The sequence below is a fragment of the Coturnix japonica genome, chromosome 10 (genome assembly GCF_001577835.2).
Source record: "Coturnix japonica isolate 7356 chromosome 10, Coturnix japonica 2.1, whole genome shotgun sequence".
Taxonomy (NCBI): Eukaryota; Metazoa; Chordata; class Aves; order Galliformes; family Phasianidae; genus Coturnix; species Coturnix japonica.
The window spans coordinates 1054089-1079694 of record NC_029525.1 but is presented as its reverse complement, the minus strand read 5'-3'; the positions used below and the strand labels follow the sequence as shown (position 1 = coordinate 1079694).

General features: G+C 46.6%; 2 protein-coding genes across 5 annotated transcripts in view; both read right to left on the bottom strand.

Moving 5' to 3' along the window:
* Positions 1-11003, bottom strand: part of BBS4 (Bardet-Biedl syndrome 4) — a 30720-nt gene extending 19717 nt beyond the window's left edge. Inside the window, exons 1-2 of one of the 4 annotated variants that reach the window (XM_015872374.2) lie at positions 10051-11003; positions 9807-9858 (exon numbers count right to left, since the gene is read on the bottom strand). In XM_015872374.2, coding sequence (XP_015727860.1) covers positions 9807-9858; positions 10051-10074 — 76 coding nt within the window. In that variant the 5' untranslated portion in view covers positions 10075-11003. Of the gene's footprint in view, positions 1-1942; positions 1968-9806; positions 9859-9884; positions 10004-10050 lie in introns of those variants that run through there. The other 3 variants (XM_015872376.2, XM_015872377.2, XM_015872375.2) reach the window with 3 other exon arrangements.
* Positions 11004-11845: 842 nt separating this feature from the next.
* Positions 11846-25606, bottom strand: part of ARIH1 (ariadne RBR E3 ubiquitin protein ligase 1) — a 46401-nt gene continuing 32640 nt past the window's right edge. Inside the window, exons 6-14 of the mRNA XM_015872368.2 lie at positions 25411-25477; positions 24734-24840; positions 24273-24315; positions 22952-23023; positions 16735-16865; positions 16580-16637; positions 15053-15313; positions 14226-14338; positions 11846-12097 (exon numbers count right to left, since the gene is read on the bottom strand). Coding sequence (XP_015727854.1) covers positions 12013-12097; positions 14226-14338; positions 15053-15313; positions 16580-16637; positions 16735-16865; positions 22952-23023; positions 24273-24315; positions 24734-24840; positions 25411-25477 — 937 coding nt within the window. The 3' untranslated portion in view covers positions 11846-12012. The remainder of the gene's footprint in view (positions 12098-14225; positions 14339-15052; positions 15314-16579; positions 16638-16734; positions 16866-22951; positions 23024-24272; positions 24316-24733; positions 24841-25410; positions 25478-25606) is intronic.

The following is a 25606-nucleotide window of genomic DNA, read 5'->3' as shown; positions in this document are numbered from 1 at the left end:
GAAGGACAAAAACTGTGAGAAAATTGATAAATGACTCAACGTTAGAACTTGTCTGATGCCCCCACAGAGGGGCCATGGGCAGCAAAAGACTGGCAGCGGGGCTTTGAATTCTTTTCAGAGGTGCAAAGAATGCCATTTGTTCACAGATCTCTGCAGAGCCACAGCCAGCTTCACCCGAATGCCTGTTCCTCCACAAAAGCAGCGAAATGCTTCTGTTACATTCGTCCCCATCACCTTTGCTCCCACAGCCAGCAGATAAGGACTGTCCCACCACAAAGGGTCACTGCATTCTCTGAGGACAGTCCCCCACCTACCTGGGAGGAACAGAAGACATCCTGTGCCTCTCTGAAAGGACCCAATTCAACCCTTGCCAGTCCTACTACCCTACATTTTTTCAAGTTTAACAGTTACCCGTGAAATACCTACAAACAAAACCAGGTGACACACGTCACAGAGCTGCAGCATCCCCAGAGCAGCACAAGGCCAGGCTGCAGCAGCAGCAGAAGAGAAAGATGCAGAGGCAGCACCCTCCAGTCTCCCAACAGGGATGATGGGGAACAGTGGATGCTCCACAGGGCATGCAACCATTTGCAGCCTTACCCTAATTAGACACTAGAACACAAACAACCGCTTGGAAGCTTTCTGTGCAGAGGAAGTCCAGGAGCTTGGCCTCAGCAGGAGGAGCTGAGTGCATCCATCACATCCCTCGGGCTGTCTGCAAAGCAGTTTTCCACTTCTTCCAATATACGGACCTTCAGAAGTTCCTCGTATGTGACTGCTGCAGAGCACACCAAAGCACACTGCTCTTTGCCACCTCTAACACAGCCCTGGTCCAGCAGGGACTACAGGTCAGGAAAGCAGTGGTTCAGACCATTTTAAAGGTGAAATAAACCAATACATTTTCTGAATATCAATCTGCTCTCGGGCCAGACAAAGACAACTCAATAATCCAAGAAGTTGGTAACAATAGTGAGAAGTATAACTTGCATAATTACCTTTCAGCCTCTTTTTTCAGGCATTACAACAGCCTAGTCTCATTAAGCAACAGTGACGGGGAGCCAGGCACCAAACGCATGACTGAATACCTTGGTGAAGGGGTGTACCAGCTCCTCTGCAGCGTTCTGACTGAGAATCCATCCGATCCCACTCTCTCGGTGGCCACTGATTGACTGCACAACCCAGTCCCAACAACGTGATTTTTCTTTCTGACAATACACCCTTAAGGAAGTCATCAGAGCAGAAACTCCAACAGAGTCAGGGGAAGATCATCAGGTTTATATCAGTGCCGCGCTATCATCACTCTTCACTAGATTCATCCTGTTATGGATTTTCTCAAAGGAGTGGAAAGAAATCAAATCGGAGTTATTCTCTCTTGCCAGAACCCTCCTATGAAATCACATCTTGATATTGGGTCACTTTAGCTCACATATGAACAAAGAGACATCTTGGATTTAACGAAAGGCTTTGAAAACTGTAGTGTAAAGAGTGGGGGTAAAAGCACAAACAAAGAAATTCATAGAAGATTCTTACTGCATTCCAGGGGGAAGGGACTGCTGCCCTGCCAAAATGCATCATAACCCATCGCCCGCACAACGCACTGAGCAAGGAGAGGGCAGGAGAACCTCAGAAAAGTGATTTTAAGAAGTGTTTCATTACCATTAGCCACATGTATCACTACGTGGATACAGTGCAGTCAGCACTACCCATGTGGGTAAAACCACCCTAATCTGTGCCCTGACCCTGCCCCTCCTAAAACCCACATGCTGTGAAGCCAAACCCTGCAGAAACATTGAGAAAGTACACAGCTACTTCCAAAACAAATGAGCACAGATGCAACACCCCACATCTCTTACTAATGCAGCATTTTGCTCTTAGAAGAAAAAAAAATGTAGCAAAGTGCACCCAAGTGGGAAGCTTGGCTGCAGCAAAAGCATAGTGTTACCTCCCCTCATCAGAGGGGGCACGGCTGGCACTAGCATCCAAAAGCAGGATTGAGCTTGCTGATGTGAGGTTCATTCCCCATTCCACTGCATCCCTCAGCTCTCAGCTCAGCCTCCTCAACACCTTGGCTGACACCATCACCAGGGCTGCAATCACTCGCTGCTCGCTGCTGGGCATGGCTGCAGTTGCAATCCAAAATGAAGCTTGGTGCTTTCACAACTGTGTTTAATTAAACACTGATAGGAAGGGAAAGGCAGGGAGGAAACCAGCTGTGTGCTTCTCCCTATTGCCTTGAGCAGCACAGGGTGAAAACTGGTGGGAGAGAGGTGATGAGCATCCTCTAGGAAAAATAATACTAAAACAATAAGGAACAACCCCAAACAGCCACTATAAAACAACACACCGCTGCCATGGAACTGCGTTTTCCAAAGTGAGGTAGAAAAAACAGAGAGAAAGGAAGCTCTCATCGAAGGATTTTACATTTAAGGACAGACAGCTTTGATAGCAGTGAAGCACCCTACACATTCCTCACTGGGCTGGTCCAGTGCAACAAGAAATCCTCCTCCTCTCTCAGGTATTCAAAGGCTTCATTGAGCTCCCAGTGATGGAAAATACATTACAGCTTTGAAGTGAAACTAGTACAGGAACACTGCTCTCATCATGCCCAGCCCCAGCCCTGCACTTTGAAACCAGCATAAATGGAGATAAAATGGACTCAAAGCTCAGGAACGATGAAAAATGGCTCAGTAAATGACAGCCCGAAGGTGGCCGTTCACACCGCGTGGTGCTCGTGTGTAACACTGCAGGTGTCTGTGCACACCGATACCTGCAAAATGTACACACACAACAAACACGGACAGAGCTTCCTGCAGCCCCTCCTGACAGCGCCGCAGCCGTGCCCCGTTGAACCCTGTTTTCCCTTTTGCAAATTGCTGCCGGAACACCTTTAAATCAAATGACAGACCCGTGCGGCTCCTCGTTATTTACAGTCAGCTGGGGTTAATAAAACTCATCAGACACAATCCCGATGCTGTCAAGAAAGCCATAACTCATGGCTGCGATCTGACGACCGGGTATTAACAGCTTCACGAGACGCTGAGAAGCAGCAGCGGGGCTGAACAAAAAGGCGACATTTCTGACTCTCCACCTCCCCCTGCAGGAACATCAGCCACAGTCACACGGAAGAGCTGAAAATCGGCCCTAATTTGATTTATACACTGGGAAAAAATAAATAAATAAAAGGCATTTCTTGCTGCTAGTTCACACCACATCAATCGCCAAGTGCTCCAGCTCCTACTTAATGCACTTTCTGTTTGATGACATTTCAAGCTCTGAGTTGCTCCAAATACAATGTTCTTCCTTGCAAGACAACAGCTGCACTGGTTATTTGCTATAGGCAACTTACAATGGGGAAAGTTTCCTCTGCACAGATCGGTTGTCTGGCAGTGCTGACTGCTGAGCAGCAACACACTCTGCAAGGAGAAAACCAAGGGCCTCAAACTGCTTTTGCCATGTTTGCTTTTAAATCCCAGCTCATCTAGACAAAAAGAGGCTGATCTGACAGCAGGTCTTGTGTCCCCGAGGACTCGGTTCTACACTTGGAGATGCTGAAGGATTTGAACCTTTGACGTGACTCTCTGCTGTCTTCTTCTCCCCTGAAACGCTCCCGTCCTGCTCGGAGCCTTGTGTGAGCATCCCAGGAGGCCAGGAGAGCAGGTGCCTTTGGCTGGTGCTTGTGCTGCTCCTCAATAAGGGAGGCAGAGAGCACAGAACAAAACGCCCTACCCATAGCAGGGCAGGTCAGAGATGCTAACTATAACAGTAAAACAGGGATGGGATGGATTTCCCCCACAAAAGAAGTAATGCTGGCTGCAGTTGCTCCCAAAGTAACCTGCGTGACCAGCTTCTCATTAACTCCTGTATCAGGAGCGCGGCAGCAATCAGTGTTTTCAGGATTTCCAGTCTAATCCTCCCTTTGGCTTAAATACATATGCTCTGGCTTTTTCTATCTACAGAGCGAGGTGTTTTGCATGGAAATTGAAACTTAAATTGGTATCACACTTTCGTGAGAAGCAGCTTTCCTGATTGAAAGTAAAACAAAATGAAGGCAGGAGGAGCAGCGCAGTGCAGCCCCGACTGCCTCTGCAACATCCCCCTCAGCAGCGAGCACAGCAACCTGTCCTCAGCTCATGCCTGCAAACCAAGCGTGCTTCATGCTTTATGGCCTGTGTGACGGCGCTGTGCTCCCTGCCACAACAGCCCGGTTCCGAATGCAGTTTTCCATACATTGCCTCAGGATGATGTTCTGATGTGTCCCAGAACGAACATTTGCAATCAGTTTTCCCTACTGCTTGTCTCGTCTTTAATTACACACGTGCACCTATAACTACAGGAACACAAGGGTGTTTTCACCAGATGCCCTGCCTCGGCCTAATTAGGATGAATATAGAAATAAACCAAAGCAAGGCACTGAATGAAATCAGAAATCACTACACAGTGTGAACGTGCAGTGTCTAAACAGCAGGGATTCTGCAGAGCCCCATACACAGCCTAGTGGGGAAGGGGACAGAACCTGCAAGAAAGGACGGGTCTCTTTGTTAAGGCACTGAGGATGCTTATGAGACACAACAGCTCTCTGCTGCTGGACAAAGCACCGAGCTGAGCTGCCCACAGGCAGCCCCCACCCACAGCACTGCCACCTCCCCACACTCACAACACATGGTGATGCTCCAAACACGGAGGTGTTATGGTGTACATGGCTCATAACCCCAAAAAACAAGCCCTCCACTATCTGTATGCCCAAAATGAGGTCTGCCTCTGAATTTCTTCTCACACCTCTTGTTGATGATGAGCATTACAGATACTGTCCTCTGAGTCTTTAACACAGAGCACGACACAGAAGAACCTTACAGCATCAGGGAATTCATCTGTGCTGAAGACAAACATGACATCTGGCTGTATCCTACATGATGGATGCTTTTATTACCTTAAACTTTCACTGAGCTGTTCCTTTATCAGAGGGTGCCATCACTCCTGCGCAAGGGATGATGTCAGAGCTGGGCGAAAGCCAGCATGCAACAACGTGACAAAAGACTCAAGTTGCACAGACATCAATTCTGCCATTCTCGAGCAGGATGCACCTCCCACAATTGAGGCATCTGAAAATTAAGGCATCCGAGTGATGGCCTGGGCTGTCCAGAGGTATCAGAGAGGAAGATGTGTCCCTGGGGAGTAATTCCCCTCATCCTGAGATGGGAGACGGCAGAGGAGTGGCACCGGATACAACTTCCCACTTAGTGAATAGGGATCTGCTCTGGCCTGGAGCTCCATGTCCAAGATAGCTGTTTGTTGCTGCTTTAATTCTTAGACACTCCCACTAGGAGCTGCCATTTCATCCGTCAGCAGTACATCGGGCAGACACAAGGCTGAATGCTTTACAATGCAGAAGGCACTGCCCAGCACCAGGGGCTTTTAAAGGAAGCTGAGTGGTGAGGTGCTGGCACAGGCTGCCCAGAGGGGCTGTGGATGCCCATCCCTGGAAGTATTTAAGGCCAGGCTGCATGGGGTGCTGGGCAGTTTGATCTCCTGCTTGTTCAAGCATCCAGCAGCCCTGCCTGCAGCAGGGGGGATGGAATGGGATGATCCTTGAGGTGCCTTCCAATCCAAGCTGTGATATGATGCTGTGATTCTACAAGCAGTATGTTGCAGCTGTGCCTCCCCCACCTGCTGCCCCCAACCCAGCGTTGTATATTTCTTAGTTACCAAATCAGCAAATGACACTGCGATGGTACCCGCTTACTACAACATCTGGTGCTTCTTTCATTGCCTGTGTTTGCAGCAGGCTTACATGTTACAGTCCAGGGAGAACAACACACCCACCGTGCTGCATCCCAGAGATGGTGCTCGCACAGATATTAACGTGCACACACAAGGGGGCAGAGCTGCACCAGCGCAGTCCAGCCTCAGCATTTCCAGTTCTTTACGACACAGGGGTTACTGAGCTTCTGGTCTGAGGCCAAAGGGATGGAGTGAAATGTTGGGTGCAGTTTAATTACCCAAAAATGATCAATCAAGTTTCTTCAAAACAAAAACCATCTGTGTCAGACCATGAAAAAACACCAGCAGCAGCACTACCCACTTGTATAGAGGAAAATACCACATCTTCATTCAGAACAATGATAAAATTGCCATCTAATCTATATTATTTAGAAATGAATCAGGTACCACCCAGATCTGCCCCTCAGCAGAACGCAGGCAGGAGCAGGAGGGATGCAATTATTTGTTACTGGCACCCACTGACTACATCTTCACCCTCAAGGATGAGAACCTAAACTAAAAGGACGGCACTATCAGTGCAAAATGCTGCCCTGGGATTCAGCTGGACAATAAATGTCACATGAGAATATTCCAGAATCCAATGAAACAAAAGAAACTACACTGGTGAGATGCAAAAACCCCAAATCTTTGTCATCTACCCACACCTTGGGTAAAAGCGCACAAGGGAAAGGGCTGAAACCACAGCTTTAAAACATATGCTTCCCCACCTCTGCTGATTTACTTACAATAGCCAGATCTAAATCAACTTGACTGTAACTTACACTGACAATGAGCACCCAGGTGTTATCACTGAGAAACCCACCTCATCACCCGCTTTAACCTTGGGTCAGCAAGGTTATGCAGTAACATCAGAGAGAACTTCACTCTGAGGTCCCTTCCAACCCAAGCCATTCTATGAGTCACCTCCTCCCTTCTGGAGGCTCACAAGACATCCTGGCTGGTGACACTGTAACTACACAAGACAGAAGCGGAACCCACCCAGGACAGCAAAGGAGATGCAGCTTCCCAAGCCTGGAAGCAGCCCGACAGCCGGCGGGTTGTGCAGAAGTGCTGTGATGTGAAGCCATGCTCTGTTCAAACGCCCTGCAGGCAGAGCTGAGCGGGCACACAGCGCTCCTCCCTTCTGCTGTGCTCTGCCATCCTCAGCAGCACCCAAACAGGTCAAGCAGAACACTGCCACGGATGCATTCAGACAGCATTGTTCACTCCACGTCTCCAAAATGGATCTCACAAAAACTAAGATCTAATATTTGTGTAGAAACCCAAATACATTAAGAACTGCCCCACTCACCCCTGAACCATTACTAAGCTAACACAAGAGCCCAGAACTGCCTTTCTAAATAGAATTTTTCATGACACAGCGAGATCAAAAACATCCACCATATAAAAGAGCTTTCTCCAGCACAGCACTATCAGTGCAAGCTGACTTGGCTGCCTGTGTGGCAAAAGGAAAGAGGAAGGATGGGAGACGTGCTGGTTCAATTCAAACCAGCAAAGCGTTCTGGAAAATACCCAATGAATTTAAAATGCATCCAGGAGATGAACACTCCTTCCTAATGCAAACACAGACAAGCTGCACCAACCTGGATTAACCATGGTGACAATTCACGTTAGGACTCCAGCAGTGCCTTGGCCACACTCTACCTCATTGATATACAGAGATGTCACTGGTTATTGTAACACGTGCTCTGTTCAGGCACAAACTCAACCTGTACCAAACTTTCTGCAGAGGGACATAAGCTGTCACCTCATAGTGACTTCACATCTGACCAACCCGCCTGTGTTCGTGCTGGTTTCACAATCTCTCTCGCATCCCCACAGCACAAATTAAAAAGGCAAATTGCTGCAACAGACAAATTACCATTCGGTGCTCCAAAATGTCAGTTTAGAGTAAATTTAGCAGCACTCTTCTGAACAAAAACAACAGACGCGGATCTGCCTGGCTCCTTCACATCGTGATGCAGGGAGAGACTTCAATCAGAAATCCTACAAAGAATCATCTTAAAAGCTCCCCCAGGTAAGGGATGCCCAGATCCCCACAGAACAGACAGCACGGCTCTTATTCATCGCTTCTCCTCCTCCTCTCTGACATGCCCCCAGCTCACACTCACAGGCAGAGGACACTGTTACATCACTCCCTATGGCAGATCTCGCTGCTGCCCTCATTTCCCAGGGATTACCCAGCAGCTCAGACCAGCTTTTGCCCAGTGCACAGAAGGCAGCACAGTCAAATACTTAATGGCAAAGGTCGCCAAGCCCTTTCATTTAAGAACCGCCACGGTTGCTCCACGTACCGGAGATGCCTGGGTTTAACTTGGGACACTGACATAATCACAAGTTCCAGGCTAGACTTTTTGTCTTTGTGATAGTTAATTTTGCCTGAAGAATCACATTGGCACATAAGGGAGACCAGCGGACACTAAGTACTGGATTCCATTTGCTAGCTGTTTCCCTCTGGCACACAGCTGTATGAACACTGATACCAAACCAAGGATGGGGAAGGCACGTCACGTGGTGGAGAGAGCAGAGCAATTCTTCCACGCAGCCTTAAAACCCCAAGGAATGCTGGTGACCTAAAGAAGCATCCAGCTTGGTTTCAGGCTTGCAATGCAAAATGCCAAATGATGAGAGAAAGCTCCTCCACAACAGCCACAAGTAATGTTTTGTCAAACAGCAAGATCTGCAAAATGGTCCTGTTAAGAAAGGCACAACTGTCTCATCTCACCCTCCCAAATGATCAATATTAAGCTGCGCACACTTAAAAGCAGGAAGGCTTGGAGAGTTTAACAAGCACGCAGACAGAGGGAAGGCAGCTTCCATGCAGTGCACCCCTGCTGCTTGTTTGGAAGGTTGATGGCCCCATCTTTCTTGCTCAGCAATTCCATTCACTCATGAATTATGCAGAGTTGACTTAATAGAGCCAGGAAGCAGCGTGGCAGTGATAGCCCATCCCCTCACAAACACCACCAGTCTTGGAGCTGCCTTAGAGAACTGAAGACACACAGTGTCCTGAAATACAGGCAGAAGGCACAGCCTGCAAACATCACTGGTCTGACCTGTATGAGAAGCAATGATGTGGGGTTACGGGGTACGAGGGGACCAGAATCATCATCTGTATAGAGAAGGATGGACACAAGGCATCTCACTATGGAGTCAATCAATTTGTATTGTAGTAAAAGTATTAACTGAACCTGAAAGTACAAAGCCATTCTTTATTTAAAAAGATAAATGAAGATCAAATCCATTAACAACCCAGGAACTATGTATGCAATAAAAGTCTCTCAGGTTGTAAGAAGTATTCTGTAAGTTAGCCAGCAACAGCACCAAGCTAGTGACTTCACAGACCCTAGAAAAAAAGCACTTCTGTTGGATGAAAAGCCGCACACGAGGCAGCAGTGTCCATTTGGGGCCTGGAAAGCCAACAGCATCCTGTGCTGCACCAACAGAGGGCTGGCAGCGGGCAGGGAGGACACTGCCCCCTCTGCTCTGCCCTCACTGTGCCCAGACCTGGGGTCCCAGCACAGGAAGGGTGTGGAGCTGCTGGAGCGGGGCCAGAGGAGGGCACGGAGATGCTCCGAGGGCTGCAGCACCTCTGTATGGAGACGGGCTGAGGAGCTGGGGGTGTTCAGCCTGGAGAAGAGAAGGCTGCAGGGAGACCTCAGTGCAGCCTGCCAGTATTTATAGGGAGACTGTAAGCAGGAGGGAAAGCAACTTCGTACACAGGCAGGTAGTGATAGATAGGACAAGGGGGAATGACGTTAAACTAACAGGGGGGACCTGGAGGTGAGGTGTGAGGAAGACACCATTAGCCCAGAGGCGGTGAGTGACATCCCTGGAAGGGACACGGACACGGGTGGACCCCGGGCAGCCTGAGCTCCGTGATCTTTACAGTCCATTCCAACCCGAGCCATCCTACATGACGATTGCCTCATTTTTCCCAGTGAGCAGTTAATCCTTGCTAGATTTCTTCTAAGAAGAAATCTTAAGACCAACCTGCCCGATAAGCACAACCAGAACTTAAAACCCACCTCTTTTAGGATGGGGTTTTGACGGTCCCGCCACCACTGGCGACGAAGAAACCTGAGGAGAGAGAAGCACAACGTTACCTCAGCGGCACGGCTCCCACCGCTGTCAACGAGCAGCTCGGTTACACAGCGAAGACTTTGTTTGTTTGTTTTTGGGGGGACGGTGATGCCGCCAACATAGGCAAAGCGAACAGAGGCCAAAGGAAGGCGCACCCAGCGCAGCCCCCCCCCCATCCCCTCAGCTCACCGGCCCGGCCTGCGGCTCCGCCATGGCGGCGGGAGGAGCGCGGTTGCCATGGCGGCGGGGCGGCGCAAGGCGGGAAGGCGCGGCCGTGAGGGGAGCGGAGGGCGGCGCCGGGCCGGGCGGCACGGAGGGGGCGGTTGTTCCTCGGTGAAGCGCCGCCTGCGCTCAGAACAGCGGCGGTTTCCCCCCGTCCTCGCACGCCGCGCTGTACGGGAGCGCTCCGACCGACACGGGCAGCCCCGGAGCCCCGCGTGCCCTCCCCCCCTCGCCCGGCGCCGTTCCGAGGGCAGCAGGCCGGGCGCGGCCCGCAGCGCAACATGGCGGCGCTTCAGGCCTCCCCCGGAGCCGGCCCTGCTCTGCGGAGCCGCCCTCGGCCCCTCCTCCCCCCGGAGGCCGCACAGAGCTCGAGGCCTGGCGAAAAATACCACAGGAGGAGTTCCTATACAGGAGTAGATTTAATAAAACCACCACCAATTGTTTACTTTAACATAGCTCTTGTTACAGAAATCATAAAAATGGACTCAGCAGCTATAGCTCATTAGTTCTTTCCCCTTTTAATTGAAAAATACCCTCTCAATTTCAGTTTCTACTGCGCTAGATGGAGTGTTAAAGAGTTGCCGGGACCCCGTGCCCGGTAACTGAGCCCGAAACAAACACAAAGACAATTCCATCATCTCTCCTTTTCAACGTTACGACTCGTTATAATGTAAGTGAAACTTAACAGCAAGGAACGCTCCATTGGACAGATGAGAGGGGATGGGAGAGGAGATCCACAGCCGAAATCTTGCCATAAGTCTTTGGAGAAGTGGTGCAAAATCCCCCTCCTTTTCCTGCCTTGGAATTCAGAGAAATAAGAAAACAACTCTAACCACATGCGTGCACGCACACACTCGCACACACACTCACACACAGCTCCTCCAGGATGAGAGCGCGTGTCCTGCGTGTGCAGGTGGAGCAGCACAGTTGGACTGGGGCAGGTCAGGCAGAACCAATGTGGGGAGAAAAAACAGGGGAGGAGGCAAAGCATCCTGAATGGCAACGACGGGGCCACCGCCAGCACTGGGTACGCACAGAACGACGGACAGAAAGGAACTGCACCAAGAGGAGAACTCCGACTCGCCTGCTGAAAGCCTCCAACAACAGTCACTGCAGCAGCACACGCTTCGCCCACCCCATCCCAGCGAAAAACAGAACAAGAGGGGGGAAATAATATAAGTGAAAAATCCAACTGAAAGAAAATGCACAGCAAATAGACATAATCTTGAAGATTTTTAAAGAATAAATATTTTTTTGTAATTAAACATTATGCAAACACGTGCCACGCTTGCTCTTTGTCCATGCATATGCGCTATATACAACTTTGAAAAATACTGTGTTGTCCTCTTTTTTCTTTTTTTTTTTTTCTGTTTTAAAAGTCATATACAAAGGTTTTTTTTCCTTGCTGTGTACCCCCCTCCTCCCCTCCCCAAACATCATCTTTACAAGGAGCCAATCAACATTCATCCGTGTACTGGGGGGGAGGGAGGGGCAGAGAGGAGGAGGGGGGCGGGAGGCATCCCCCCCCCTTACCAAAGTACATCAAAATGGCTGGTTTGGACATGAAAAGCAGTGTCAAGAAACTGGTTTAAATTTCATCTGTACTACACACAGGAAAAGAAAGATAGAAAAGAAAAAGGAGTCGCTTGGAAAATGAAGCTACGTTACAAGTTAAAGTTGGAGGGTTGCTTTTTTTTTTTGTGAGTCTGTCACACTCTTATTGGCCGCCTAGAATACTGTTGTACAATGGTTTATCTACCTCTTTTTTATTACAATATAATTTACTTAAATTTTCTGTTAACAAAACAGAATCCCGGTTCTACAGACCAGCGGTGTAACAGGCGTAGTGCCTTGTGTGTGTTTTTATTGTTATCGCACGGGCGCTCTAGATGGTAAAAGGTTCAGAGTTCGTTTTATGCGGGGCCAGGCTCAGTCCTCAATGTACTCCCACAGGTCCTTCTCGTAGCCTTCATGCACGTGCTGCAACAAAACCCTTCGTCGACTCTCGCAGTATCTGCAGCGGAGGGGAACAGCACAGAGAAAGCGGGTTAGGAGGCACAGTTCTTCCCCAGCATTGAGTAATGCAAACCTAAATTAAGCCTTGCTTCCAAAAGGGGCTATCCCCTGAGAAGGGCTTTATATTTGTAGCCGGTTAACAGCGCTAATTAAGACTTCAGTTACTCCAGTCACTCACTCCAGGTCCCTGGTTGAAAAAACATCATGCAAATGTAGAGTTTCCTATGCAAAAGCATCCCCTAAGTCCCAAGGGCTCAGAGATCCCTTTAATAACTGAAAAATGAAGAAGTGGCAGCTGCTACCAAAGCACAGTTCAGCAGTGACACCTGAAATGAGACAGAGCTCCCCCAGAGCTGTGCTGGCACACAACAAACCCAGAGCAGGACGGGCAAAATCTTGGGAATGCTGACCCTGCTTGATTCCCAATGGAAGTGGCCAAGCACTGAGAGCAGGCTATGGGAAGGAGATGGCCTGGCTGGAGAAGAAGCTTCATCCACCCTAACTCCAGTGCCTTGCAGTCTCCTTACACCTACACTTGTTTCAACTGATAGAGCTGCCAATTTTTATTTGCAGACTCCAGATTTAGGTACAGTCCTACCAGAAAGGATGACAGCGAGGAAAAAGGGATTTCATAGGAACATATCAAAAGGTGCCATGTTCATTTCAAATGTGTTAGCCAACTAAACCAATAAAAGCAGAGAAACATTTAAAGTATTCAGGCTCCAGGAACAAACTATAAACGAGCAGCTCTAACACTGTCAGTGCTTAGTACCTGATCGGGTGGGACAGATTTATCTGCATAGAACCGCTGTCTCTTCCCCCTGCTATCAGCTGCTGCAGCAGCACACACAAAGTCCCATTGATTTAACAAAGCATGTGATAGCCAACATGCACAGCTCCTGCTTCCCCAGCTTCAGTCCTTTTGTAGCAATTGGGGTTTAATCCTGTTTTCTAGAAGCACTTTTGAAAGTAAGAGATGCGCTTCCCAGTTCTTTGAACCCCACCTGCCCACCTCAGTAACATCCTTCATCCCAATCTTGCATCATTATTCCAAAGAGCACTGTGCAGAACATGATTTAAGACACAACCAAACTAGTTAACTGAGACCTGCACAGGCTTGACAGATACACACAGGCTTCCCAGAAATACAAGGGCAGACTTGGGACTCTGTTTTCAGGCAATGCAAGCTATACTACGCTCTGATTTCTTCTGGATAGCCATAATCATTCCTAGAAGACCATTCAGTTTCACAGGATGTAAAGCAAAAGGCCAACCTAACTTAACAGCCATGCATCAAATGCCTCCAAAGGTCGGTGAGCCTTGTGCACTGCCAGCTGAGCTGCTACCCTGCACAGCTGAATAATCCACCAGCCCACCACAGGCTAACAGCTGCTTCCAGCCCTCACGTTCCCTTCATCACTACAGCTTTGGCCACATTGGCATGTTTCTTCCCCAAGCTAGATGCAAGATATTTGGTGACTTTGGCAAAACGCCTCACAAAAAAAGGTCATAATCCTGTGACTCATCCACATTTTACAGCTTTGTATTTTTCCACTGCGCAAAAGCGATTCCCCCAGGACTACAAAGAGCACTGGCACTTGTATCACCTGGGCCCCAGCTCTCCTGCTCTCCTCCTGAGCTGATCAGGCTGCTTTCTCTCCCTTTTCCTCAGTACAGCTTTTCTGCACTCGCTTTCTCGCTCCAGGGACATGCTGTGCAAGCAGACTCAACAGACAATGGAAAGAGCTGACTGCCTTCTTACAGCAATTTGACCTAGGCCAAAACTGTGGGTTGGGAATTACAAAGTCACTCCTTGTTCTTCCTAGACCTGCCTATGCAGGTCTGCCTCAGCCCTGGCCACTCCTCAGCTCAGTGCATGAAGAACCATTGCTTTTGGTCAGCAGACATCAGGGGCTGGCACAGGGCATGGCTACTACCATGGCTGAGCCAGAGGCTCAGGGGCAGGCTGAGGATCGCAGAGCACAGTGGGAGGCTGACATCAAGCAGCTTCCCAGGGACACGACTGGAGAAAACACCAACTTGGAGAGTTAACATACCACAGCACACCACAGGGGATGACAATACAGTAGGTAGGGCAGCTTTGAGATAGCTGTTCAGGAACAAACCTGTACTTATCCTGTACTTTCTGCTTTATGTCTTGCAGTGAATCCTGGGAGATATCTCGCTCAAGGTACCCAGAAAGCACCTCTGTAGCATTCTCTAAGTCTGCTTGGTTATTCTGCAAAGACAGGAGGAAAATAAAGTATTTTTAGGAGGAAGAAATTCCTTTCATCAGTCCAAATGAAAGAAAAAACAGGATGAGCGAAACTGCATCATACTCAAGCAACCTGCTCTAAGAACCATGAATGAAAGAGAAGAAATTTCTTCCTTTGATCAGAACAGAATCTGCGTATTCACCAGCAAGTTTTAGGTCTTTCTCAATCTGGAATATCCTGGCAAGCCTGAAATGTCTTTTCCTTACTAGCAGTACAGTGTGGTACAGGCCATATTATCTCCCATTGTGCCCCTTGTCTACTTGTTTGTCCTCAGCACTGGCAAAGCCTCTGCTGACTCCTAGTCCAAGCGCTGCAGCATCAGAGCACAGCTTGGGCTGCTGCTCAGTACTTCTGCACGCAGCACAGATGCCTTCTGCTTAGGTTGTGCCACCAAAGGACTGTTCCGAATTAAAAGGCTAATACAGTTTCACCTGCAAAGCAGATCGTTTAAATCTTTGTCAGTTCAAAGCCAGAAACTTGACCCTTTTTCTTGTTTCAGAGTGTGGCAACTTGTAGCTCTGCCAGCAGAGCACCTACACGATGCCAAGCAGGGCTGCTATACCACAAACAGAGAATTCAGAAGACTTCCACACGGATGGAGACAACCCTTTCTCCTGAGAACCCCTATTTCACTCATCTCTGTTCTCTGAGCTCCTGGTAACCATGTTTTCTCCTACCTCAAAGATAATGGACTGATTATTCTTTTTGAGGTAGAAGGCAAAGACGTAAGTGTACATGAGTGTGGCACGACACTGGCAGAGGACGTCGACTGCTTTCTTCAGGAACTGCACCTCAATCCACGACATGTTGTGCTGCTGCATTTCCTCCATCTTCTGCTTCACCTGAGCATAGAGCTTGTGCTCAAAGCGCAGGCTCTGCATGTGGTTCATATAGCGGTTGCAGTAGAACAGGTACCTCTGCAGGGCTGCTCTGGATCTCTGTGTTAATTCCCATTAGGAAAAAAGAAAACGAATGGTTAAAACAAAGTAATGGCTATGAGAGAAGTAAGCCCTTCACAAGGCTCTTCCTGACACTAAGAATAAGCTTCCTCTCCAAAGAAGTTTCCTCTCCTCTCACGTTGGCCAACGTTGTGCAGCACTGTTAACCCTCACACTGTGCCCAAAGGAGGGCCCAGACCCACTGCAGCTTGCTGTCATGTGGTGGACTTCCCAGCACAGCTGCAGCATCTTCACTCCCAGCCTCAAAAATAATTAGAATCACACTGCTGAAGCCTGAATTGTTTTTAATTTCAGCCACCCATCTCAAGTTACAAGGACTTAAATGCTTCCAGTGTCATGACAAACAGCCAGAATCAGATTTTCCTTTTTTGGCTACTAAGGAACTCTAATTAAACATTTATGGTGGTTGTGTTAAGAGGGCAACCTTAGGTTGCCTAGGCACGTCGATTACAGGGCAGGGGAAGATGCCACATGCTAGGCAGTACAAGAGATCCAAGATGACTCAATACACAGTCATTAATCTCATTTTCTTCTCACTGACAGATCAGCTGAGAACAAGGACAACATGGGCATGGTTCAACTTGCACAGAGTCTGTACAAAGGTAGCATGCATCAGGCCGAGTCATCCCTATCTGCAGGAGGTGGGGCTGCAGGAAATACTTGGGTTCTTGGCTGTAACGGTACTTCAACAGCAATGCAGGAAATGATTTCTGCAAGCTGCAGCACACAGCGTGCAATTCCTCCCCATTAAAAGTTAGCAGGGGTTTTGGCTGTGCTGGCCATATTCGCAAAGCAGTTCAATGAAGCTGCAGCTTCACTCTCAATTTCTCCTTATGTCACATCTCCCAAGTATAATTATTGGAATAACTGAAGTCTATGCTACATAAATTCAAAAAGTCTTGCTGTGCTTAAACACTTCAGGATTAGCATTAAGAACTCTGCAGTGAAGAGCATTTTCCTAAGGGTGCTGGGATTGCTGTTGGACCTGCAGCATTACGATGACTTCATGCATAGAGCATAAAACAGACAAGGCAGCATGACAGATAACAGCTGAGTTACCATGTTCCTTAAACTGGGCTAAAGTGATTTTGAACCACACACAAGGCAAGAATCCAACGCTGCTGGTGACTTCTGGATTCATGCCCAAATCCAGGAAATTCCTCAGGGCTGATATCTAGGTTTACAGAAAGCCCAAAAGAATGGCACAGAGTTGATTTTCCTTACCACTGAAGGCTATGGACTCACCTCCTGCGCATCCCTTGCTGCCTTTGCATCATCCTCATTGTAACGATTGCAGTTGTACCTGTAACAGCGACACAGATGCCAGATTTCAGTTCAAGCAAATGCTCTTTTTCCTCATGGCTTCCTCACCTCCCCACAAGACCCACTTCCAAACTCACCAGGCAGACCCATGAGGCTCCCAGGGGCCCAGGCACACCCAGCAGAACTCAGCTTTGCAGTTCTGGTTCCGACAGACCATGTGGTTGCAGCCCCCATCCTTCTCAATGGTGACGTGGCATTTTGGGCATTCCTGTTGGCAGTAGACAACACACAGTTAGCAGGGGAAGCAAAATACGTTTAGTCCTGGGACTTTTAGGCACTGTACCCCTTAACCACCTCCTAAAGTCAGAAGGGTTCCCATAGTAGCAAGAAATGGCATATCAAGTGAAACACCTGATTTGCTTTTTCTCTTTGATCATTAAGATCTTATTTCAAGTCACGCCTTTAATACCAAACTCAGAGCTGCCAGAGAGCAAACAAAAAAGCCCCAGACCAACCTAAACCTCTAAGGAACAACACATTTCACCTATGCTGCTATGGCGCATCCTTAGCAATGAACTGGATGGGTTGTTTTCACAACCTCCTCCAAAATTACAGTAGTACTGATTGATGATCCATAATTGCCCAGGGGAAGGCATCTGGCTTTCCTCACTGTCAAGTGTTTGGTTCACTGCAGCACTCAAGCCTGAAACAAGCTTAACAGTGAGCTGGTACCACGCTGCCATCAATCTGAGACACCTGCAGTTGTAAAACGTCATCCCAGAAGTATCCAAAAACTAGCAGTAACAATCTATGGTGCTTTAAAGAAGCTTCTGTCAGTTAAAAAGACGATTCTCCTCCCAGGGCATTTCTACATTTCCTGTCAGGCTCCTTTTTTCCTCTTCACGTGACACCTCACTGAAGGCTTTTCTACAAAAGCCCACGTGGGGCTTTTCCTTTTCAGGTAGAAGGCCTCTGCCAGGTAGGAGGATACATCAAAGAGCAGCGCTGCACAGGGAAATCTTTGGGAAATAGGTTGTTTTTGTTTGCTTTTAAATACCACTCTCACACAGCTGCAGAATGTGGCCACTTCCTAAAACAATCTTCAGCTCAAGTAGAACACTAAAAAGAAAAGATTTCCATATTATCCTACTAAACACACAAAGCCTGAACAGCAAAAGAAAGCAAATCACTGAGCTGCCCCTAGAAGCAAAGGAAGGCAGCTGTGCTTTTCTATCACTCCTTCCTGTCCCTGTAGCACTTCACTCATGGTAACACAATGCAGATGCACCAGTCAGGAACACATCATTACCTTTTGCTAACCAGAGGAGACACCAAGAGTGTGATTTTCCATCCCAACATTCAGTATTGATCATTCTTAGTAAAGGAGGTAGTTAACACATTTAATCAGTCTGCAACTGCTACTTTTATGGAGGACACAATCCAATAGTCCTGTATCCTCACTGCAGGTGTCTCAAGTATCACCATGAGCAAGATTTGCATACAACCTTGCTTATTTATACTGTAAGAGACATTAGAATTTGCACACTGAAGTGCTCAGAACATAACTCAAAAGGAGCAAGAGACCAACATGGACTAGAAGCGACTCATCCCACAGGGCAAATATGTTACAAGGGGAAGACAGGCAAGGGAGAAGATGGTCTCATGAAAGATCACAACTACTTTTTTGGCCAACACAGTTCAAGTGTTTTGAGCTACTTTTCCTTCCTAATGATTGCAAAGCTCAAGTCTCATTAGTACAGCTTGACCTAACGCTGAGGTTAGCCTTTATGTGAGGTGAAGGGCTGAGCAAGATGACATCCAGAGGAGCCTTTCAGCCCAAACTACTAAATGATTCTCCTCTCTTCAATGATGGTATCATTTCTGTCTTCTCCAAGCCTTACTCTGCTCCTCCTGCCTGCTCTTAAGAGGGAGAATAAAGAACTGGGCAGCAGAAACACATGACATCCCACACAACCAACAGGGTTTTCTTGAACAAAGGCGCAGCCATTCCTTTGAAGGGAGCCATCATGCTATTAGGGCTCTTGACTGGAGAGTGCTTCTCTCCCATCCATCCTGCCAGCAGAGAAGAGCAGCACTCCATCTCATCAGCAGGTCGCACCCCAAGCAAGAGGATCAGGTTCCTAACCTGGGTTTGTCAAGTAGATGAGATTCCCCAGGACTGGGAGCAGAACACCTCCAGGAGTTTGATGAAGGCTTCTTTCTGCAGCTACCCTTGTTCTTGTGCATTGAAATACATTGCATGCAAGCTGGCTGGTTATTTTGTTTGGTCCAGGGCTTTTTTGGCTAGGTGTTTTGACAGGTCTGAACAGCAAGCAAGCACAGAAAGAAAACAACCCTGCTTTCTTTCCTACCACTAATGCTTATCCAGCTACAAGCAGTAAATGAAGTGCAGTGGCTCCTTTGCAAGCCCTCTCACACTAGTTCCACTGGGCTGTCCATAGGATGAAGGTCCAGTCAGGTAAGCTCGTTCCCAATTAATTAACACAGTTTTGTGGTTCCCACAGAAGAGACAGTACCCAGTACACCACACTGCCTGCTTCCCTGCTCCAGGCAGCCCCTCTCACTCTTCCAGTCCTGCACAAACACCAGGACTCAAGTTTAGCTTAACCTGTTAAAACTGTGAAAAATCCCCGCTTGATTCGCTTACCATAGTTGAACATAATTAAAAATTAAGGAAAAGCAATGAGAGAAGAACATGCAAAAGAAAGGCCAAAGAGCAGCAGAAAGAAAAAAGCAGCAACTACTCAAGCCAATAATTAAATGAATGAGGAAGATTTATACATGAGGAAGACGGGGAAGGCAGATCTTCTGAGAATTACAGCCACGCAACAAAATAACTGCCAGCAAATCAAATTACTCAACCAGCAGAGTATTCTGCACATTATCTATCATATCATGATGCAGAAGCGACCTCATTAACACTGTTCCACCCCAAACGATTTGGTGTTGCGCTCACACACTGCACTTTGAAACAAAAGCCCAGGCAAACTTAACAGAGGAGAACAACCTCTACTTTGTCATAAAAAGCTACATGTCCATAAAACATGACAAGCTACTTTGCAAACAGGAGACTAAATAGAAACACATTTCTTATGTCAGTGCAGGAGAAACAGATTAGCCCTCTCCAGGGCTCCCAGAGGCAAGTGGTGCACATCAACACCTTCACCTACAATCTACTCTAGAAGATGAATCCTCAATGCCACACAGATTTCTTGAAGCAGTACAACAAAATCCACTACTGATCTTAATTACAGTTAGTACAAAACTGTGCACTGTGACAGCACCTAGAACTGGGGAGCAAAGCAGCTCAGCTGAGAGGAAAGATGGGGAAAATGTTGCTTGTGGTTCTGGCATAATATCACGCTGGCGAGAAATGAAAGAACAAAGTTAGCTGCTGGTGCCCAGGGAGGATCCAGCTGGCTGCCAGGATTTCCCCGTGTTAGAACAAATGCAGGACTTCCAGAAAGTACAGTGAGAATACATGTTCAGGCATTAAAAGTGACCTGAAAAGAGAAATGGGTTCGTGCCATTATAATCTCTCGGGAGATAAAAAAGCCCAACAGTTTTTGTGAAGGAGGAAGAAAAAAAACTGCTTGTTTTATGCATCAGATGCTCAAGTCCCATCTAGCCCAGAAGATAATGAGATGGTGACGTGCCAGGAGCCAAAAGCAGTAAGGCAGGGGCACTTCTAGTATCAGATCAACAACTTTCATTACCATCAATTTAATTTTGCAACAAAAAAGCAGCGCCTTGGGTGAAGACCAGATTGCTAACATCTTTCTTCTTCTTCCCTTAATACTCAAAGATGCTGAAAGACTAATAGAGGAAAAATCCACTTCAAAACCCCTATTCCAGTTGTTTTGTTCCCCTTCTTCCTCCTAGGCTCCTTTCCAGATACACTTTACAAGCCCAATATACACACAGAAATCCAAAATCTGTGTTTTCCTTCATTCATCTTTTGAAGGTTCAACCATAGTTGATCTGCAAGGTTTCTTTGATCCCAATGCCACAGGAACCACACAGCACCAGAAACCTGCCTAGTTTATCCAGGAAAGCAACTATTTAAGAACCAAGCATGTATAACAAAGTGAGAAAATGAAACACACAAAACCTTGAACAAGTCAACCCTTTTGTCTGAAAAAGACTGAGAATTAAAGGCTTGATAACACTTGTAATGGCATGAATCTTAATTTACTTCTACAGATCTCCCATGTGAATGTAGCGCATCTTTGTACAAGGCCATTGACTACAGCCCACGCTACTTCAAGAGCTGCTCTCTCTTGTATAGGCAGAAAAAAGTTCATGTAGAGGCCTCCTAAGAACAAATACTGCAATATCCAACTTACAACGGAGACCACAAAACTCACTCCTCAAACTCATTTCTCATTCAGATCACTGCACAAAACTCATTTAAAAAAAACGCCTTGTGTCACTTGTTTGTGAACAGAAACCAATTCAGAACAACTTGCTACTCTCTCATACAACAACTGCCTGACGTTACCCCCTTTTCTGTCTCCCGAGGCAAGGTGGAATAAACCCATCTCCTGCTCTCCTGTTGCAAAGGATTACCCAAACTTCAAGCACACGTGTTCCAGGAAGGCTAGTATTTTTAGTTCCACCTCTCCCATGGTACGCTGGGAAGCATTCTCTGAACAGAGAGTGCATGGGACAGGACTGCAGCTCAGGGCCACACTCAGAGAACTTGAAAAACGCCAAAAATTGAGACAGCAGGAGCAATAGAAACATACTGAAAATGGTGTCTGAAATCTGACAGTGCCTGATCCAATTCCCTTCTAGGTTTTTCAAAGCTAAGAAACTCAATGCATCTGGGCTCTAAAGCATTTTCTTCTATCTTGTACAGATTAGAGGAAGTAACTTAGACAGGGATGTTCAAGGGCAACAGCTCCTCTGCCACTGACACCAGACTACAGGAACTAACAGATAAGCTGGGCTGATGCCAGCATGGCTCGGCCACATTCATTTCCTCTCTTTGCTCTCCTCTGGATGGGTGTTTCCCACAAAAACAGTTATTACTGCTGACATTCAATCCTACTTCCAAACTATGCTTTAAATACTGCTAGCATGGCTCCTTGATGGCCAAGTCTAGATGCTGATTTTAAAATGATGGGATGGAGAGCCCTTAAAGCTATGACCAGTAACACCCTGAGGGCTGCAGATACTCACCTGACCCCCAGGGTTTAGTCACATGAAAAATAAGGCTGCAACATGGCAATATTCCAAACATTTGGGTCCCAAGGCTAAAAAAGCTGCATGCATATTCAACCCCTTCCAAGTTACTTGGCCCTTCTTCCTCAGGTTTAGCATAGCCAGTACCTGAAGACTAAACTAACTCTGTATAAATGTGATTTAGTTCTGGAGCTACAGTTCATCTCTGAGCAAATTATTCCCTGAAAAAGCCACGTCCTTTTATTGAGCAACACTCAGCCTCCAAGCAGGGACCGCACAAATATCAGCCCATGAAACAGAAAAAAAACAACAGACTGCACAACTTCAGCATTTTAAATGTGCAACACACCAATGGGTGTTTCTGCTTTCACCATAATACAACATTCCAGCTCAATGAAAAACACACAGCCAGCCCCAGAAAGAAGCAGCGCCACTGCAAACAATACCAGTGACCAGTTACACAACAGAGCTAAGAAAACAATGCAGCCATTTCCTAACACCCTCCCCACCTTCTTCTACACCATGAGTCCCAGGTCTGCTCCTGGCCCCGATGGCATCTGCTCCTTTTGTTTCCTCCCTGCTGTGCCAACCCTTGCTTTTATTCCTCCCAAATCGAACAAATACAGACAAGCTGAAGTTTCATGCAAAGTTGAGATAGCTGGAACGAAGACATTTACATAATAAAATCCTAACAGCTGTTCTGCCAGGCTCTATCTGGAATGATGCCCAACGGAAATGAACAGCTCCTCAAGAGACCAGCCCAGGGGACTTAAAGGCAGATGTAAATCATCACAGCAAGTCAAGCCACAGGTGGTGTTAACACATTTCACACACTTGGAGTGAGGCAATGATTTGTTTAGGGAAGCCATTGGTATCAGATAGAAGCCCCAGGACTTGAAACCCGAGTTTCCTTTGGTTCTGCCATCAACTCCTCCACACAAACAAGCCTATTTAACCTGAAGAACCTCACCTGATTCAAGGCAATAACACCTACAGCTGCACTTCAAACAAACGCTGACTGTGTATTTTAATGTTTGTTCCTCATGACACGTGACAGAAAAAAGCAATCCTAGAACTGAGGAATTGGATTGCCATTCTTCTTTCAATCTGATAGTGCATATAAAATACAAGAAAAAAACCCCTCACCTTTGTGTTTGCTGCAATCCAATTAGAAGTTTCACTGTCATCATCACACTTCTTAATCCATTTCTTCAACCACTGTTAGAAAAATGAAGAAGTTGTTAAAAGAGAGGAACTGCAATGGTTCCCAAGGGAGCTGCTTGCATTAAGGTGATGGCAAGGAATGCACAGCCACATATGAGCTGAATGTTACCACAATGAGGTGTGACTTCACAAAGCTTCCTATAGTGGATAAAAATCTTCTGTCTCACTCTCTGGATACACACCAGGAGAGGAGAAAGGATCAGAACTCTAAGCCATTACTACTATTCCCAAGTCTTATCTTTTGGTGATTGTCTTGCTGTAAATTGGGTAGGGAGAACAGTGAGGTGATGCTGGAAAGCAGCGCAAACAGCAATCAATTTAGCTGCAGATGTTTCCTGCTGCACCATCACAATGCACCTGATGCACAAACACTTCAGCAATGAGTTGGCAGTTCTTAAGTTCAACTAAGAACAACTTCATGTGAGGCTGTTAGAAGCCTTTTAACAGTGACTGGCAAAAACCACAGTCAGATCCTCTGTGTGAACTTCACATCAAGTCCTACACTGTCCATTTGGAGTCCTGGCCATGTGCTTAGGCTTCTTTTCTTAAACTTAGAGGAAGTACGGTGACATCAAGTGAACACAATTACAGAAGCCTGCTTGCACCTTTGAGATAACTAACTGACTACATGGTTTGGCTGGTCTTTCCAGAACACACACTACACCTTTGGTGATGTTTGCTTCCCATTCCCTGAGGAAATTTTTCTGCATTCATCGCTGAGGATCAACAAACTGCTCTCTTCAAGGCACAAAACATGTTTGTTTGTCAGCTCCACACTGGGCCCTGGGATCCCAGGTTTGATTATAGCTTTGGGCAGCTCCACAAGAAGCAGTGCACACTGTATGGAAACAGGCACCAGAACCAGGACCCAACTCGCTCCACGCCACAAACCACAGCCCTGTGGAAGCCCTGAGCACCTATAAAAACACTGAGTGCAGGAACACTCTGTAAAGTGAAGCATTCACTTCTGAAACTTCCCAGTTCTTGATGGTCTCATCTGGAATATCCTCCTCCTTCAGGCACTTCCCCAAGGGGTGTAGGTTCACAAATAAAGTGAAGCATCCTAAAGGCATCCAGGAAGACTTCTCTAATTTTTTTCATGTTACCACCTAAACAGATGAATTAAAATGCTTCTTGACGTGAGCAGTTGCAAAGCTTGAGCTTTTTTCTGCATGTCATGCACATAAGTTGACTGTAAATGTTTCAAAGTCACACACTTAGCAAAGAACTTTGAGATGCTCACCTTGCATTTAACAGGATCATGCCAGTTTTCACCGCAGTTAAAGCTGTAAGGGGAAAAACAGCAAATAAAGTACATGGTTATTCTTTTATTTAATTTGGTTAACATCATGGAAATTTTTCTTCTGAGAGGCCCTGCTGATAGAATATGGAAAACTCCAAGGAAACACTACCCATATTAAAAAGACCCTCAACTCCCATAACTTCATTTGGATATACACTGCATTCAGTCTGGGCATTAATATTAGATTCAACAGGGTCTTATTTTCCTTCTAGCAATCCAGGTAACCTTGCAAAGTTAGCTATCTTATAAACAAAGAAGGTGAATAAAAAGATCTCGCCTGGGAAAGACAATAGAGTTCACTAATTATTAACTTGTATTAGCTTTCATTATTTCATTTTATTACCACTTTCAAAGTGCTAAGTTGAAGGCAACCTTAACTTCTTTTGCTTTATTGTTCTCACCAAAACTGACGTCCACATTTGCAGCGAACAGGTTTAGCATCAGGATACTGGACTTTAACAACATGGTGGCAGTCTGGGGCAGGACACCATTTTAACAGTCGATTACACTATGAAACAAAGCAAAAAGAAACAATATAGTGGATTTGAACATGTACATCCAGGAAACTGGGACAAACCTAAGCTTTCAAAAATCAAGACAAACTCAGAATGGTGCTTTGGGAGCAGTGAAGCTATCAGTATTTTGCTAAAAGACATTTTACAGCTTTACTTCAAATGTCAAATGTTTAAGACACGCTGCTCTTAATAGAAAAGTGTTTCACGATTTGCAGCCTGAGACATCTTAGGTAGCATTCAAAAACCATAAACATTAAGTGCTTCTAAGAAAATAAACACTGAATAGCTCTTGCAATCTTGTAATCTATAGATATTTACCTTATCTTTAGGTTACACCTCTGTAGTCCTACAGATTTTCTCGACTATTTTCCTACAACCAACCTGTAACTAAATGGGCCACAAAACAAGCCCTGCAAAGCCTTTAATTTGTAGTTATATCTGATTAGAGACCACACAAAAGGAAACCTGCTCTGCAGCTATAAACAAACCTCACTCTGGTTCAGTACACAAGCAGGAGGAAAAAACACTCTGGGAGCCATCACAAATTTCAAATCAAAACTCACCTCTACAAAACTATTGGTTATTAAATGCTGGTACTTTAATTTCACCTTGGAATCTGTGATCAGACGCCTGCAGAAAAGGAGAAAAAAAAACCAAATATATTCTTGTAGTAGAAAGGTCCCTTCTCCCCTGTGTGACCAGAAAGTCAAGACAAATGATTCTGATTCTTCCTTCTAAGCTTGCAGGTTTCTTTTTTGT